Source organism: Nothobranchius furzeri, chromosome 4 (assembly GCF_043380555.1).
Source record: "Nothobranchius furzeri strain GRZ-AD chromosome 4, NfurGRZ-RIMD1, whole genome shotgun sequence".
Lineage (NCBI taxonomy): Eukaryota > Metazoa > Chordata > Actinopteri > Cyprinodontiformes > Nothobranchiidae > Nothobranchius > Nothobranchius furzeri.
Genome location: NC_091744.1, coordinates 7036532 through 7053482, shown reverse-complemented (window position 1 = coordinate 7053482; position 16951 = coordinate 7036532). Strand labels below are relative to the sequence as shown.

General features: G+C 42.3%; 1 protein-coding gene across 3 annotated transcripts in view; it reads left to right on the top strand.

The window, feature by feature from the left end:
• Positions 1–16951, top strand: part of rptor (regulatory associated protein of MTOR, complex 1) — a 253616-nt gene that overhangs the window by 79453 nt on the left and 157212 nt on the right. For all 3 annotated transcript variants that reach the window (XM_070550035.1, XM_070550033.1, XM_070550034.1), the window contains exons 5-6: positions 6876–7034; positions 8086–8232. In XM_070550035.1, the coding sequence (XP_070406136.1) occupies positions 6876–7034; positions 8086–8232 (306 nt within the window). The remainder of the gene's footprint in view (positions 1–6875; positions 7035–8085; positions 8233–16951) is intronic.

Genomic DNA, 16951 nt, shown 5'->3' with positions numbered 1-16951 from the left:
CTGCTGGAGAGGGTCTGTGTCTTTAGGTGGTGAGCGCTCCCCTTTAGGGTTATACACGAAGCATGTTTATTTCTCACCTACCAAGAAAACTGTTGCATATAGACATAAATAGGGTTGTCACGGTATGAAAATTTAACCTCACGGTTATTGTGACCAAAATTATCACGGTTTTCGGTATTATCGCGGTATTTTTTTAAACGGTGTTGCATATGTTCAGAAAGCATTGATAGTCCTGTTCTACACAAACTGAAATAGTTCTGAAAAGGTTTAACATTGTTTATTAAACCTAAAATAACACAAAGCCTTAGCAAAAGTGCAACTTTTCACAAGTAAAGAACAAATAGCTTATTTTTCTGGAACATGTTACAGTAGTCAGTGCAGGTTTAAATTATACAAATCCAAACATTCAAACCATAAACAATATGTAAACAAATCAAAGAAACACCACTTGTTTTCTCATTTACTTGTTTTCTTCATTATCAAAATGAAAATCTAAAACTCCAGTCCACACTTGACTTGAAGTCAACCTTAAAAAAATATGTATTTAAAACAAATAGCCACTTTAAACAAATTACTAAAATAACTACTACACTATGTAATCAAATCCAAATGTTCAAGTATAAATGGCATTGAATAAGTAAACAAATCAATGACAAGGAACTAATTGTATATTTCTCTTCATCATCAACAAATACGATGCTTCATCCAGCAACAGGGTGTCCATGACACGGTTTAAATGCTGGCAGAGGACGCTGCGGCTGCAGTATATAGTGACTCGTTGCATTCTCCCTCAACCAGAAGTCCTCGTGTCATGCATTTAAGCTAAAATGCTAATGTTAACTTACCTTGCACTGGCTGTAGAGACGTGGGTGATGGTCACGCAGATGTGCCATTAGATTCGAAGTGTTGCTGCCTTTTGCAGACACTTGTTTCCTGCACGTTCTGCAAACGGGATAGCCGTCTTCTATTAACTGTCCCTCAGCATTTTTCAGAAATCCAAAATATGCCCATACTCCCGATTTAGTCTTCTTTGACGGCTGATGGATGTCCTGGGCGCTGCCGTCTCCTCCTTCGGCCGTTATTTCAGCTTCAAAGTTTTGGTGCCGTTGCAAACTAAAAAGTGCGTGTGCGCGCCGCGGGAACTTCAGCTGAAGCGACGGTGGCTGGTAAGGGTCACCGCGCCGAAACCGCGGCCACGGTAAACCCACCGAGATAATATAGTTTTTTTAAAAACTGGACGGTTATTTTTATTGTCAACTTTTTTACCGGGGTTTACCGCTATACCGGTTACCGTGACAACCCTAGACATAAAATTGTCAAAATATATACAAGTCCAGTCGCATATTTAAAAACTATCCTGTCACTGTTTCTTGGGTCCATTAAGAAAATATTTTATTGAGTGATTGGCTCATATTTCCAGAGAAACCATTTCTCTAATTGGCTTCTATAACCTCCTGCTTTAGTTCGTGGTATAAAAAGAAATTTTATTTTTCTTTTCGTCTCACCTGGATTTTTCCCCCCTCCAAAATCTCATCTTTCCTCAGTTACTCATTATTCCTGATTTCAGGCACTTCACCTCCATTATTCAGTAACACCATTACACCTCTCAGTTACCGCATGATTCCATTGAGGAGAGTGCTGTGCCTCTTGGAATTCAGACGCTTTTATCTGATCAAGTCCAAATGAAATTAGCCCGCCTTCTCAGCCACGTTTGTGCTGTTCAGATGTCTTCAGATACAGGAAGCTGAAATGTTGGCATTTTTCAATGACTCAGCCACTGTGTGTGATCAAAAGGTGTTTCTACAGGTCTGGAATCACAGGATCTACTGGCACTAAGCCACCTGACTTCTGTTCAATAATCAGCAAAAGTAGAAAAGACCTCAACTTTCTTTGTCACAACATGAATGAAACTTATAAAGTAGCACATTTGTCAGAGGATGTGCTTTGTGATGTGTCAGATTTAAAGTAACTCAAAGGGATAATCTACAACTGAAGGCTAGATAAAATATTGTGGAAATGTGCAGTCCTAAAATACGTTTTATGAGACTTAAAATAACCCTAAATAGTTTTTACCACTTTAGGCCAGTGGTACTCAATAGAAGGCCTGTAAACCCCTCTTTGTGGTCCCCGGACCACCAGCACCCCCTACCCCCACTCCCTGCTTTATGCTATTCCTTTAAAAAGTGGTTTTCAGAGATTCTGTTGTTATGAATTTGACCAACTTCACATTGGCCAACACTCGGTAGTCCTCTGCAGACCAGAAACTGCATTTAACAGTTTTATGGGATGGATCTCTGCTTTACTTTACAGCTGTTAGTTTAGTGTGCCAGTAGTTGATATAAAGGCTAACAGTTAGCTTTTTCAATTCGCTGACCATCAATAAAATGCACAAGAAGATGAAAAAGAAAAATGTTGTGGGTTGTCTTGGCATCATAGTGGAAGTAAAAGTCAGAAATGATGTCCTTGAAATTGAAGCAAAGACCTAAACTTGTTTGAGGGAGCTATAGAAGGCTAAAAATCACTGGCTAATGCTGACCTGGCTTTGCTTCTACTCGACTTGTTGGTAATAATATTTATCTCCAACTGTGTGGATCTTTTTACTTCGTGGGTTCATTTTAGTATTAGTTGGCTCGTTAGTGTTAGCTTGTTAACGCTAGCTACAGCAGGCTGACACAGGGTTGTTCACGACAGTTGCAATTCCGATTTCAACCAGTAGGATGGAGAAGCAGGAAACTTTTAGTGTTATAACAGATGCAGGTCCTGAATAACTATGAGAAAACATCTACCTTACATTAGTACTGGAGGATGGGTTAATCCGGCCTGGAATAAGATAAAATTAGATTAATAACACATTTGTAACTCCAGCTGCTTTTCTAGTAATGTCTTCCTTTCACACAAAAGTCTCTTCAGATGTGCAGCACTTCATGTTCTCGCTGCTTTTTAGAAAGACATTTGCACATAAATGCACCAAGTTGCCAATATTGTGCAGGTATTACAAATAAACCTTCCGCTCACTATGTCTTTCAGACTTTAGTGCTAAATGTGTGTGACTGCAACCCTTTTCTTGTCATTTTTATTTCTTGTACAAAAACTAAACAAAAAAATGCCTTCTGTGATCCAAAGCGCTTCTTCAGGAGGCCGTCTGTTAACAGTCATGTTAGCTATGTAACAGAAGGGCTTCGGTGAGTATTATAATGACTCAGACCTTTCTAAACGGGAGCTTTGCTGTTGTGTAACACGCTGGCTCCTCAGTGTCACAAACAGGCACTTTGTCTAATAAAACCAAGCAGCATAAACAACGCACACATCCTCGGTCTCGAACTTTAAAATCTCTCCGGCTTATTCACACTGTGAACACACAGGTATGAGCTTCATGCTCTTATAAAACCTCGTAAATCTGTGAACTTGAAGAGGAAGTGAACAACAGGTGGCAGAGAAAGCAAGCTGACAGCTGTCAAGCAACAGAAGCACAGTCTAAAACCAGTTTTTATTCCGTCCATCTTATATCTGCTCACTTTCTATTTTTAACCACAATTTTATTCTCTGAAAGCAACACTTCACAATGATTTGAAGGTAAAAACATGTTTCTATTCTTTCTACTATTAACACCTAAGTTGAAGGTCACACTCAGACATGCATCAGCCTCCTTGTTAGCCCATAAACTACATCTGTGATTTCTTCTTTCAAGGCCAGTTTCTCTTTATTTCCAGGTTCGCAGCTTAAAGTAGATTTAAAAATGCTTCAACTAGCAATAAATCCAGTGGCCTGTTTGTCCAGGTCATGAAAACGTTTTTCTATTGCCTACCAAGTGCAATGATCTAGAGAAAAACTGAAACTGGAGTGTAGTTGCAGATAGTCAATAGTCAGGCAAGTCTTCTCAAAAGAATAATTCCAATGAAACCCGAGCTGAGAAAATTAATCTGATAATTGATGCATCGAGATGTGGATTCAAATGATTATGAATCATAGAAGAAGCACACCATAATCGATTATTGTGTAATACAGTTAGTTTTTTTAACCGCTGCGTAAAAGTTTAATTTTAAAGCTGCTCCAAAGACTTTAAAATCCAATATGACCATTATGGCTTTTATCAACTAAATGGAAGGCGTGTTTAAAATGCTTTGCACTTTTATATTGTCCGAAGGACCATTTTGTATGAAGAGCTTTTTACGGGATGGCATGTAGTGTTTGACACAAATTTGATGGGAAAAAAGCATGACATCTTCTATTCAATGATGAAAATTCACCCATACGGAGTAATTGTGATGCATAGTGATATGGAACTGAATTGAATCGCTGACATGATAATCGTGATTGAACTGAATCGTGGGACTAGTGAAGATTCACACCTAGAGACCTACAGGGAATAAAGTTCTGTGGGTTAGGAAAGCTGAGCATAATGCACTTTTTTTGTCCCGCAGCGCTCCTCTGTGAGAGCGCGGGTGGGGTTGGGGGGGTTGCACACGTTCCGCTGCTGCTTCTCACCAGTGTCGGCTGATGGAGGGCTCTAGTTTCATTTTGTCGTTCATGTCAGCGGACACGGTAGGGTCAGGAAGGGGGGTGGGGCATGACGCTTACCCTGGCGGGCCACCAGGCTTATAACGCGCTGGGGGAACCCTGCATACCATACCATACACCACACACCATACCATATAACCAGCTCAGTGGCCTAGTGGTAGAGTGTCCGCCCTGAGACTGGGAGATCAGGGTTCGATTCCTGGTCGGGTCATACCAAAGACTTTGAAAAAATGGGACCCAATGCCTCCCTGCTTGACACTCAGCATTAAGGTGTTGGATTGGGGGTTAAACCACCAAATGGTTCCCGAGCGCGGCTGTGTCTGCAGCTCACCGCTCCCCCAGGGGATGGGTCAAATGCGGAGAACAAATTTCGCACACACACTAGTGTGTGTGACAACTAATGGGACTTTAACTTTTAACTTTAACTTAATATGCCATACCATACCACACATATTTATTTAAGCCTCATTTTGATCGTTGGTTCTGGTGCAGTTTTGGAACGAGTTACCGTTGGTGGTGTGGACTGGTTTGGGTCTGCAATTTTCAGTTGAGCGTTTCTATCACAGTTTGGGCTCTCGTGTCGGCAGTTTCTTTCTTTATCTTTTCTATATTGGGCTTCATTCTTTAGCTCGGCCCAACACTGTTCGAACGACCATTCAGATTCTTCAGCTGCCATCCGCTGAGAAAAAGAAATGTCATTACCGATCCGTCTAGCTCCTCCTGAGTGTGGATTCACAATGACTGTGAGGAATGTATGGAGCTCTGAAGGTGACCAAAACTTGCCGCTACTTTTCAAATGTTTTCACATTCATGTACAACTAATGCAAATACAAACGATGGAACTCCGTTGAAGTCAGGTTGTTTTGCTCGTTGCAAGTAGTGACGTATTTCTGTTCCCCAGTCAGTGGACTGCGTTGTTGCTTCGCCCTAACCACACCACTCCAGAAATTTCTGGACCTACAACAGAAGGGGGCCAAAAAGCCGTGACTGGCGCGGTCGGGTTAGAATTTCTTTACTGGTTTTACAATGGGAACAGAAAAATTAGCAAGCCGACCCTCACCATTCCATACCAAGTATTAGGGTTGGGCGATATATCGAAAAAAGAAAAAATACATCATATAGTGATAAATACAAAATTAATTTGCATCTGTGCCTGCTGAGCAGATTTGTGGCTGCAAGTTCAGCTCATGTCTGTATGATGAAGCGATCATTTACGGCGACTGAAAAACGCACATATTCAACTTTGCTTTAAAGGGTCATTATGGAAGTGTGACAGCCAAAACATGTATAGAAATAATAAATGTCTTCTTCATACATTCTCCTGCAATGCCCTGGTCCTGTAGAATGAGCCCTGGCATTTTTACTGTGATTGCCTGTTTTTCTGTAAAATCACAGAAAAAAAGAGATGCTCGGGTCGAGCAGGCTGCTTCATGCGCGTTCACGCTCAGGCATCGCCCGTAGCATTTGCTATCAGTAGCATTAGCAGCAGAGAGTGAGGTAGTCGATGGTGCCAACTCAGCGACTTTGTCGCTGTTCCTAATGCCTAGTGACAAAGTTAGCTACATTTCTGAGGACCCTTAGCTACTTTCTGTAGAACTTTCTTCTAGATATTTCCTGCAAATTAGCAACAAAATAGCCATTTTCTCTCCGAACCGTTCTTTGGTTTGACGTTGTTTCAGGTGTTACCAAGGATGTAAAAGTTACTGATGCTTTGAATGCTACTGGTGCTTTAGCTCACCTAGTAAGAGGTCTGACTCATGCAGAAGACCTGGGTTCAATTCTGGATGTGAACATAGTTTTTTTAGAGTTTCTTTTTTACACTAATGGTATATTTTTTTACAGTAAGATGCCCAAATGTTTATTTGAGACTCGCCGAACGGCATTGAATTCACAGATAAAAAATATGTGGGTTCAACTTTCATTTTGGAACAATTTTTCAAGCAAGGGAAAGGAATGATCTGAGCATGCAGGAGGACTGACCCATCATAAACCTTTGTCGGCTGTGCTGAAGAGAAATGTACAGAACCAAATTATTTAATTAATTAGCTGCGCATTCTCCTGTCCTCTGTCCTCCGGGCCACACACACACACACACACACACACACATGGGGCTGACTGTCTTGTACTCAACAATTAACAAAGGTTTAATTCCATAGAAAAGCAGTTTGATGTTTTATGTTTTGACAGCTTTCAGTTATCGGAGTAAACTCATTTTTATGATCTTTAAAACTTGTTTGCCGTGTCAGCCACATGCAGCTTAGGCTTCAGGTCAGATTCAGCTCGATTTGTAAAGCAGAAACAAAATTCCGAAGTTCATAGATCTCGTTTCCACTTTCTCTCTTGTTTTGTGATTTTAGGCCCGCTACAAACAGAGTCTGGACCCCACAGTGGACGAGGTGAAGAAACTGTGCACGTCACTGAGACGCAACGCAAAGGAAGAGCGGGTCCTCTTCCACTACAACGGCCACGGAGTGCCACGGCCCACCGTCAATGGGGAAATCTGGGTTTTCAACAAGGTACCACACATACAGACCTGTCCTCTGAAAATATACAGCCAATTATTGTTCATTATTAACATCATTAATCATGTTTGTTTATTAAATAACGCAGAAGCTCCAACAACGTCTTAACTATCTCGTGCTGAGAAATACACAGGCCATGTTTACAAGTGCACCAAATAGTGCAAGTCTCTGTCATATTTCAGCTGATGGCAGTGTAGGAGGGCACAGCGAAGGAAGCTATAGCTAGCAGCTCCAGCGATGATGCGTTCAGGGACACTCAGGCCAGACACTCAGAAATATGGCAGGAGAACTGAACAAAATGTCAGGATTTGTGTTGAAACAGATTTTGAATAAAGTTCAGAAGTTCTTCCTAAAATCCTGAATTTGATTGAAGTGGACTAAAATAAATCAGTAGTAGGTTGATTTGTTGTAAAAGCACGAATCACTTTGTAACCAAACACATAAACACAGTTTACCTTTGAGCTCCAGCCTTGTGCTCCTCTAAGCTTTGAGTTGCAGTGATTCTGACATGTCAGACACTAAACGCTTAGCGGTTTGCTGCTTTGTCCCGTAAGTGTGCACACGCGTGTAATGATGCACCACAGCTGTCTGGGTTGAACATTTCCACGTCAGCTTTACAGCCTGAAGCTATATGGCTTCTTCGTCCTCGTTCCTCTTTTCCCCTTTCCTCTACATTTTATTCCTCATTCCTTATCCTGTAAATTGACACTGCTGTGTCACAGCCTGCTGAAACGGGACATCAGCGGGATTTATTTTAGAAGCCAGCGATGCCAGGAACTTGTGTAGAATAAAATTTAACATTAGGTTTTGGAGCTGACGCCTTTACAGCCCCACGATGGATTTATACTCCTGACTTTCCCAATCTCCTCATTGTTCTCACTTTTCCTTATTATGCTTTCCTTTTTCCCCACATCTACTCTCCCTGTCTTCTTGTACTTTTCATCAAACAGATGCATGGTTAATAATTTAACATTATAAATCAATTAAAGTGAGTTATTAGCAGTAACATAATGCAGCGTCTATCCTGTCTCCTGGTCTGTTGCAGAACTACACCCAGTACATCCCGCTGTCCATCTACGACCTGCAGACGTGGATGGGGAGCCCGTCCATTTTTGTTTACGACTGCTCCAACGCCGGAATCATCGTCAAGTCATTTAAGCAGTTCGCCCTACAGAGGGAACAGGAGCTGGAGGTGGGCAGCTGCACACACACACACACACACACACACACACACACACACTGTCCTGGGTTATGACGTTTCCCACTAAAGCAACAGTCTGCTTTGATTGGAGGAAAAGAACATGATTAGAAAAAAAAGATGAGTCATACAAAAGCACACAGTTGGTATGCAATCACATGGGACAGGATGAAGTGTATTTAGGAGTGGAAAGTGGGAGCATTCCCTCTGAGCACATTCCCATTTATGAGGGCTGGAGCTAACTGGTTGTTTGCTGCATCACAGCACCGATTCCAGCTAACAGGCAGCTGGGTCTAAATGACGAGTTTCATTCACACGCACGCACGCACGCACGCACGCACACGCACGCACGCACGCACGCACACACACACACAAATACCTGCTCAGTTTTGCATTACTACCTGAATCCTTTCAGCACTTTATCTTCTCAGGACGTTATCTTTCTCCTCTTCCCCCTCGGCTGAGGCCTATAATGTGAATTCCTAATGAGATGGCGCTGTCATTCATTTCAATTATTCATGGAGAAGTTTCTGCCAGAGTGTAGATTAGCAGGGAAGCTAGAGGGAGAGGAAGGAAGAGGATGTTCAGCGTGGAACAGGAAGACGGGACGTACAGAGAGTAAATACGAGCTGCTCTGAACGCTGCGTTACCCCATTAGAGGGAGAGGCAGCGGATAAACTGCTGAGTTGCTGCAGCGTTTGACAGAAATCGTCACAAGTGTCTCCACCCTCAGCTTCACCTGCTCCCTTCTGAGTTGAGCTTTCAGAGGTCACAGCGGGGTTGGGACTAAAATCTCCACTCGGGTAAATATCAGGTTAAAAAAACACTTTTTAGTTAATAATTAGTGCGAAGTAAATAATTCTCACAAAGAGACACAGCTTTTATTATTTGATAGATAATAAAACTCTTAGAGCCGCAATTTCATCATACAAGGCAAAAACACATCAGATTTGACACTCACTTTGCCACTTTATTAGGTACACCACAGACCCCTCTTGTCTTCAGAAACAAATCTGTTCATGTCATTAACTCACTAACATTCCTCAGAGGTTCTGGTTCATCTTGACATGACAGCATCAGCTCCATCCGTGATGAGAATCTCCTGTTCCACCACATTCCAAAGGTTTTGGGATGAGATCTGGAGTCTATTGAACTGATGATCATGTTCCAAAAACCAGATTATCTGAACTTTGTGACATGGTGCATAATCCTGCTGGAAATAGCCATCATAAGATGGGTCCGTGTGATCATTAAGGGATGGACATGGTCAGCAACAATAATCAGGTAGGCAGTGGTGTTTCAACCGGGCTCAGGTGGTACTGATGGGTTCAAGGTGGAACATGAACACATCCCTCACACCATTACACCAGCAGCAGCAGCCTGAAACATTGATACAAAGCAGGATGGATCCATGCTTTCATGTTGGTGACACCTAATTCTGACCCGACCCTCTGAATGATGAAGCTGAATTCCAGACTCATCAGACCAGGGAAGATTTTCCAGTCTCTTCTGGTCCAGTTCTGGTGATCTTGTGTTAATGGTAGTCTCAGTGTCCTGTTCTTCGCTGATAGGAGAGACTCTAGAGCCCTTTTCAGATTGACATTCTGGGATATGTGTGGACAATGTGTGTGTGTGTGTGTGTGGGGGGGGGGCGACATGTGTCATTTACCCAAACAAAGCCATAAGCCATTCAGTCAAACATGGCAGATGAAGAGATAGAATTCCTCTCACTGATCGGACTTATGTTAAGCATAATTCTGCGCACACGAAGACGCATAAGAGACCTGGATGATGAAGCTCAATGGCTAATAAAGGAATCACGGAAGCGGTGTGAAGCGCCCCGTCGCGCGTCTAGTCAGTACTGTAGGAGGCGAGCTGCCATGGTTCGCCGCATGCTACAGGAGCAAGCTATCTAGGTGCGCTCAGCGTCCCCCGGTCCCCTCCTCCTCCCTGTCCGGAACTCGACCTCACCAGTCTGAAGCAGCCACCCTGTCCGTGACAAGTCCGGACCTGTTACTAGGGGCTTCGTGCGGTTTAATTACGGAAAAGGTTATCCGGATGTTTGTATTCAGACACAAAGGTCTTACGGACAGAGTCCTGAACATTTCCGTTTTTCATGGCCTGTCTGAAGGGGGCTTAGGTGTGATCTCCTGCTGCTGGAGTTCCCTGGACTCCAGAACTGGCCTGCCCACTCTCCTCTGACCTTAACAAGACATACATCCGTAGATTTATCTAATAGAAAAAGACCAGTTTGTGTCAGTTTTAATCATCTCTGGAGACCTTTTTCTACACATTTGAACTTTTTATCAATGAGGACTTATATTTAATCAAGGATCTTCTCATTCATGATGTAAAAACGACCCTACAAAGGGAATTATTTAAGATCTGATGTTGTAGGAACCTAAAAAAGAGAACCCCCCTTTATTAGTCAGCAGAGCCACGAAAGCATCTCTACCACCCCGGATCGCCTTTAAACTTCAAAAATTAAGGCTACAAAGCAGATGGGCTGGTAGTCATTCTTAGATTTTATTCTACTTTTCTTTTTGTAAGCAGCTCACTCAGGGCGTTGGCTGGTTTGTTGCACGAGTTTTGTTTATCCTGAGTGGGAGCTTCAAGGTTTAGCTGTAGGATTTCTGTCATCAAAGCTTTGTAAGTTATTAGATGCTGAGGAAAATTGCATAACATCCATATGCAATATGACTTTTCCTCTTCTGCATTTGCATCTCTCACTCTCTTAAACAGGAAGTGTGTAATAATCAGATGATGTAATAGAGGATGAAGTTAGAGGTGACGGCTTTGAGACTTTTTAATCATGCAGGAGAGGATCCACGTAGGTAGACCACCAATCCCATTCCCAATCCCCAACACACACAAGTCGCTTGTCCTAATCCGAATCATCCCCTAAAGGTCCGACTCGTCCGTTATATCTGCAGATGAAGTCCTTGAACGAGATCATGGGAAGTTAAAAAAAAAATGATGGAAGGGGTGTTTTCTCACCTCCCTACAGCCTCTTATTAAGAACCCTGTGTGGTTCTGGTAGTTCATCCATATCTCCTCACTTCCTATGTGCACTCACAGGGTATCCGCGGGCCCTTAAAAAGTCTTAAAAAGTCTTAAATTAGCTTTTCCTAATTTAAGGCCTTAAAAGTCCTTAAAAATGACAAATAATCCTTAAATCCAGTTTCCAAAGGTCTTAAATGACCAAAGACCCAATAAACAAGATTCTTTTATTTCTATAAAAATTCCGTGAATTTCTAGTTAGTGTTCAGCATTTTTTGTGTATGATGTTGACGTAAGCGGAACCGTACGCAGTCAGTTGGTTGTGAAAGGGGGCTATTTTTTTAGATGAGCACATTAGCTGGTTAAGCTAGTGGGAGCTTGCGCCATGGGAAAGGGCAAGTTTAATGGTAACTGGATGGCTAATCCCACGTTTGCGACGTGGTTAGCACCGGTTCCAGGCAATAACTGGAAATTATAGCTTAAATTAAATTTTTAAAATAGCTTAAATTTGGTCAAAGTGGCCTTAAAAAAGGTCTTAAAAAGTCTTAAATTTGGCTCCCTTAAATCTGCATATACCCTGACTCAGCAATCATGCTCAGTGCATTAGCCTAGAGAGAAAAATGTGTGTGTGAAAATGTGAAAAAGCCACAGCAGATTCCATAGTCTGTGTGTGGTTGTGTGTGTGTTGTGGGTTCGTGCTATTTCCAGGATGCTCACATTAAGCCTCTTTTTTGATAATTTATTTAATGAATAATTAATGTTTAGCCTGTAAAATGCCTTTTAGCGTAGCATCTTAGATGTGGCAGCTCCTGTGTAGAATTAGTCCCCTACTCTAATGTCAGAAAGGAGCTCTCAATGGGCGTATCACACGGTGTTCGCCCCGCTGAAAGTGTAAAAAGAAAGCTGTCATTATGATTTTCATGGTAATTTGTGAGATTACAATATGCTAATGTGATAATTACAGTGGATGTTTGGCATTAATCAGGTTTTGCTGGCAGTGCTGTTGTGTTTACCATCAGGGCACGCTTGTTTCAGCCTTCCTTAAAGAGACGGCGCTCTTTGGTTGACTGAAGCATTAGAGACGCACATGCTGCTTCGTTTGTGATGAATGTCTCTGCGAGTGAGTTTTCCTCATTAGGCAGTCATAAGAGGAATTACGTTGTAACAAGACTGGCAGAGATCCAAGCGCGCAGCAACGATCACTCATGCCTGTGAGCGATTTCAAAGAGAGGTGAAAAATGTTTCTGACTGTAGAGAAAAAGGACAAATCCACAGATGTGCTACCCCCCTATTAGTTCAGACTATTCTTCTATTTAATGTAATCATTTATTCATGTGTGTGCAGAACTCCTTATAGAGCTGAGCTTTGTTCCTTTTTCCCTGTGTCGTGTATAGAGCCTGGTAATGAGATATTGGACTAGCGGAGAGCTGAATATACAACAGTAATGAGTTATTATATAAATCTACGCTACATCATTACAGGGATTTCTTTAAAGTTTGATGAACTTCACTGGAAACTGTAGTTAGGAAATTCTCCATTTAGTTTTAGTCACACAAGATGACGAAGTCTTTAAGGCCTTTTCACTTCCTTTGTTTCTCTTTTTGCATTTACCTGCCAGCCCGTGGATCATTTGCTTAGTGTATTTTCTCATCCTAATTGTTGTCTCATCCCAACGGCCCTGCAGTGTTTGCCTTAGGTTATGTGGGTAAAGACTTTAACGGCTCCCATCGCTTAGAAATAATCGGTAGAAGAAGAACAATATATTTCACCTGATCTGAGAAAACAAGAGTGCAGCATCAGGTCTTTGATCCTCGCTGCTTGTTTCAGAGGAGAAGCTGTGGAAAACATTTATCTGGTGTTTATTCTATTGGATCACATTACTCACAAACAGCATAAAGATCCTTTCAGACTAAGACGTTTTCATCTATTTCAAAGACTTGCACAGATTTGAATGTGGTGCTGGTGTCATTTTGGCTGGATTACAGAGATCCGCTAAAGCCTCGTAACGTTGTTTTTTCTTAAATTGGGAGTAGAACTCGGACTGCAGGCAGTCATCAAAGGATAACTTGATTTCAAACCAGCATGTGGTGAAACCGATGACCGCAGGAACGTTTGAGCAGTAAAACAGCATTCATGCTCTAAAGCAGAAAGGAAAACACCTGCAAACTCATTGGAAAATGTAGCAGAATTGTAGTGAAGAATCCATCAATTTGTAGTAATCCTTTCATTACTCTAATTACCAGGTGCTTATCTGGAAAATACTTGGTAAAACTACAATTATTTACGCAGTAATTACTAACAGGTGAAGAGGATAATTACTAGGGGTGTGTCTGGAAGGAATGTGGCGATGTGAAATATATTACAATACAAGGGGACACGATACAATACATTTGATACTAAAAGCCAGATGATGCATGATATTTCTAAGACTGAATTTAGTAGCATACTTGTTGACGACATAAGTTGACGTCACTGGGTAAGTGCTGCTGGTTATTAATGCTAGACAAGCAAACCGCATTTGCAGATTGAAAAATTCCAGTCGATAAAACACTTCGAGAGAAACAAAAAACTAACTTTTATGCTCGAACAGTTCCTCATTACGCTGAATAAAATGATGTACAGTCGTTGAAAAATATTTGTGGCTTTGTAACATATAATCAAAAATGTTGGGTCTTAAGTACACAGGGCACAGGTGTAGCATCTTTGGGGGATGCCATATTCGAGGGCATGTTTCCTTCTGGCTGGCTCGCGGTCCTTCACCTGTCGATGACTTCTAGATGATTGGGAGGATGTACTTACAGAATATACGTTACCACATTTAAAAACATTTAGATAGTAAGAAACACGAATTTAATTACAAAACTGCTTAACTCTTTCCTAAATCTATGTGAAAGAACAGAATCAAAAAAGAGATTCAATATATTTTGGCCGAGTGGTGTTGCCGTAGTGTGATGACGACATTGGCAGGCGCAGTACCCCAGACAGATCCGGAAACTACAGCGCCAGAAAACTACAATTGGCATTGCATTCTCTCGATGGAATTAACTGAAGAACCATCAAAGTCTGAGGAATCACACGAGACATGATTTCTGCTCCACACATAACATTTACCATAAGGTTTTTTAAAACTAGCGACAGTCACAGCAATGCTGTAAAGCTACCTTGAAACGTATGTACTGCCCCCCTATTGCCAAGAAACTACATATTGCCACTTTCAAGTACTTTTTAAAAAACTCTTAGTTCATTATGAAAGACACTAACTTTTAGATACCACCTACCTCTGGTCTCTGGGCTTTTTGGCCGAGAAGTACAGCTGGGCTTCTAAGTTTACACCACATCAGTGAGCGTTGCTAGTATCTGTTCATCATTCTCGGACGTAGGACCTTTCCCACCAGCAAAATGTATGGAAAAATCAGCGGTTTGGTACCGCTGCTTGCTGGTTTAACTTTTAAATGTTTTTAAACATTTTCTAACGCTTTGTCTTCAAATGTTTGTATTGTTTCTGCGGTGTACTTTGGGGTTTTTAATGCGCCAGATGTAGTGAACTTTTATCAACATTCTACGAGTGCAAGTGGACCTTTTACCCTCCCTCCTGTTTCTGGGACTCGTCACCTGCCAGCACCTCTGCCTTGCCTTGGCACTGCAGACATGGGCTCCAGCAGGCTTCTCATCTGGTCTGCTCTCCTCTGGGCAATTTTGTTCTTTTGCTACCATCCTGCTTCTGGTTTACTTAATTACACAGCCACTGAACTCCTCTGGCTTCGCTGGAATCTGCCAGTGTTCGACCCTCCGGTCTCTATTTACAATCATCCGGACATCACTCTTCCTCCACGCCGACGCTATGTTCACCAAGAATCCCGCAGAACCTTCTCCTTCGACAGATCAAAAACCATAAAATCGTTCTGGTCCACTACCCTTAACAACTACCGTAAATCTCACCGGATGATCAATCCTAGCATGTTAACCTGCCCAGCTAGGTCAGCTAGCGCTGCTGTCAAACTGGATAACTCCACCGTCAACTTTGGACTTCTCAACATCCGCTCACTTACACACAAGAGGGATCTCATCAAAGATCTCATCACTGACCGTAAGTTTGACTTTTTAATTCTGAATGAAACATGGCAGCAGTGAAACGAGTTCTCTCAACTAAATGACGCTACTCCTTCCGGCAATGTTGACATTAGTCATCCCCATGGCGATGGCCAAGGAGGAGGTCTCGCAACAATTCATCGTGAGAAGTGGCGAGTTCTGCCTGTCTCTGTGCCAGACCTCAGTTCTTTTGAATGTATGGGTTTTAAACTACCTGGTCCAACTCCCACTACTGTTGCCACAGTTTATGCCCCCCCCCCCCCCCCCCCCCCCACAAGCCAAACAGTGACTTTATAAATGATTTATCCTTATTACTCACCCAGCTCTCTACTTTTTCACAGAATGTTATTCTATTGGGGGACTTCAGTATACATTTAGACAATAAGAACCTGCTTATGACCAGGGAATTCCTGTCCTGTTTGGAGAGTTTTGGTCACGGTTAATTTGTTGACTTTCCTGCCCACATCAAAGGCCACACTCTGGACTCAATTTGCTGCTCAGGTGTCATTCCAACAAACTGTGCAGCCAATGAACTCCCTCTAACAGACCATCTTTTGTCATTTAATGTCACCCTCTGCCTATCTGCAATTCATACACCACTTCTCATCTCTTTTCGGAACCTTAAATCTGCTGACATAGATACTCTCAGCACCAATTTTGACAACATAAAAATCCCGGCTCACCTCTCCAGTCCTGATGAACTTGTTTTCTATTACAACAGTGGTCTGAATGACATCTTTAACTCTGTTACTCCTCTTAAAACCCGGTTGGTTTTCTTCTCAACAAGTACACCCTGGTATACTGCTGAATTACGTTCACTAAAATCCGAAGGTCGCCAACTTGGACGTCTCTACAAAAGAACTGGCCTCAGTATCCACAAAGAGATGTATCTGACCCATTTACGGAACTACAATCTTCAATAGCCCCTGCCAAATCTGTTTATTTCTCTGGACTTGTAACTTCTAACGCTGGTAACCCAAGAGCATTGTTTTGATTATTGAATAGATCTGTCCAATCACCAAACTCTTACCATCACATATGTACTCTGCTGACACCTGCCAATCTTTACTGCTGTTTTTCAATGACAAAATTTGTAAGATCCATCAGCACTTATCTACTGTTTCTCCACCTGCCCCCCAGCCACTCTTTTTTTCCACATTGTTCTTCTTTCTCCGCTCCTAATGCCTCTGAAATTTCCAATCTTATCTGCAAATCAAAGTCTTCCAACTGTCAGCTTGATCCCCTTCCCACCTCTCTAGTTAAATCCTGCCTGTCCTCCCTCACTCCGTTCATAACTACCAGCAGTAGCTCAGGTGGTAGAGCAGGTTGCCTCATGATCGGAGGGTCGTGGGTTCAATTCCAGCTCCCGCCAGGGGTATCCTGCTGTTGTGTCCTTGGGCAAGACACTTCACCCAACTTGCCTGTGTTAGTGGTGGTCAGAGGGGCCGACGGCGCCAAATGGCAGCCTCTGTCAGACCTCCCCAGGGCGGCTGTGGTTACAAGTCGCTTACCATCACTAGCCGTGTGTGAATGTGAGAGTGTGTGGGAAGCGTCTTTGAGTGTCTAGAAAAGCGCTATATAAGTTCAATACATTATTATCCACTCCTCTCTCACCACTGGTATT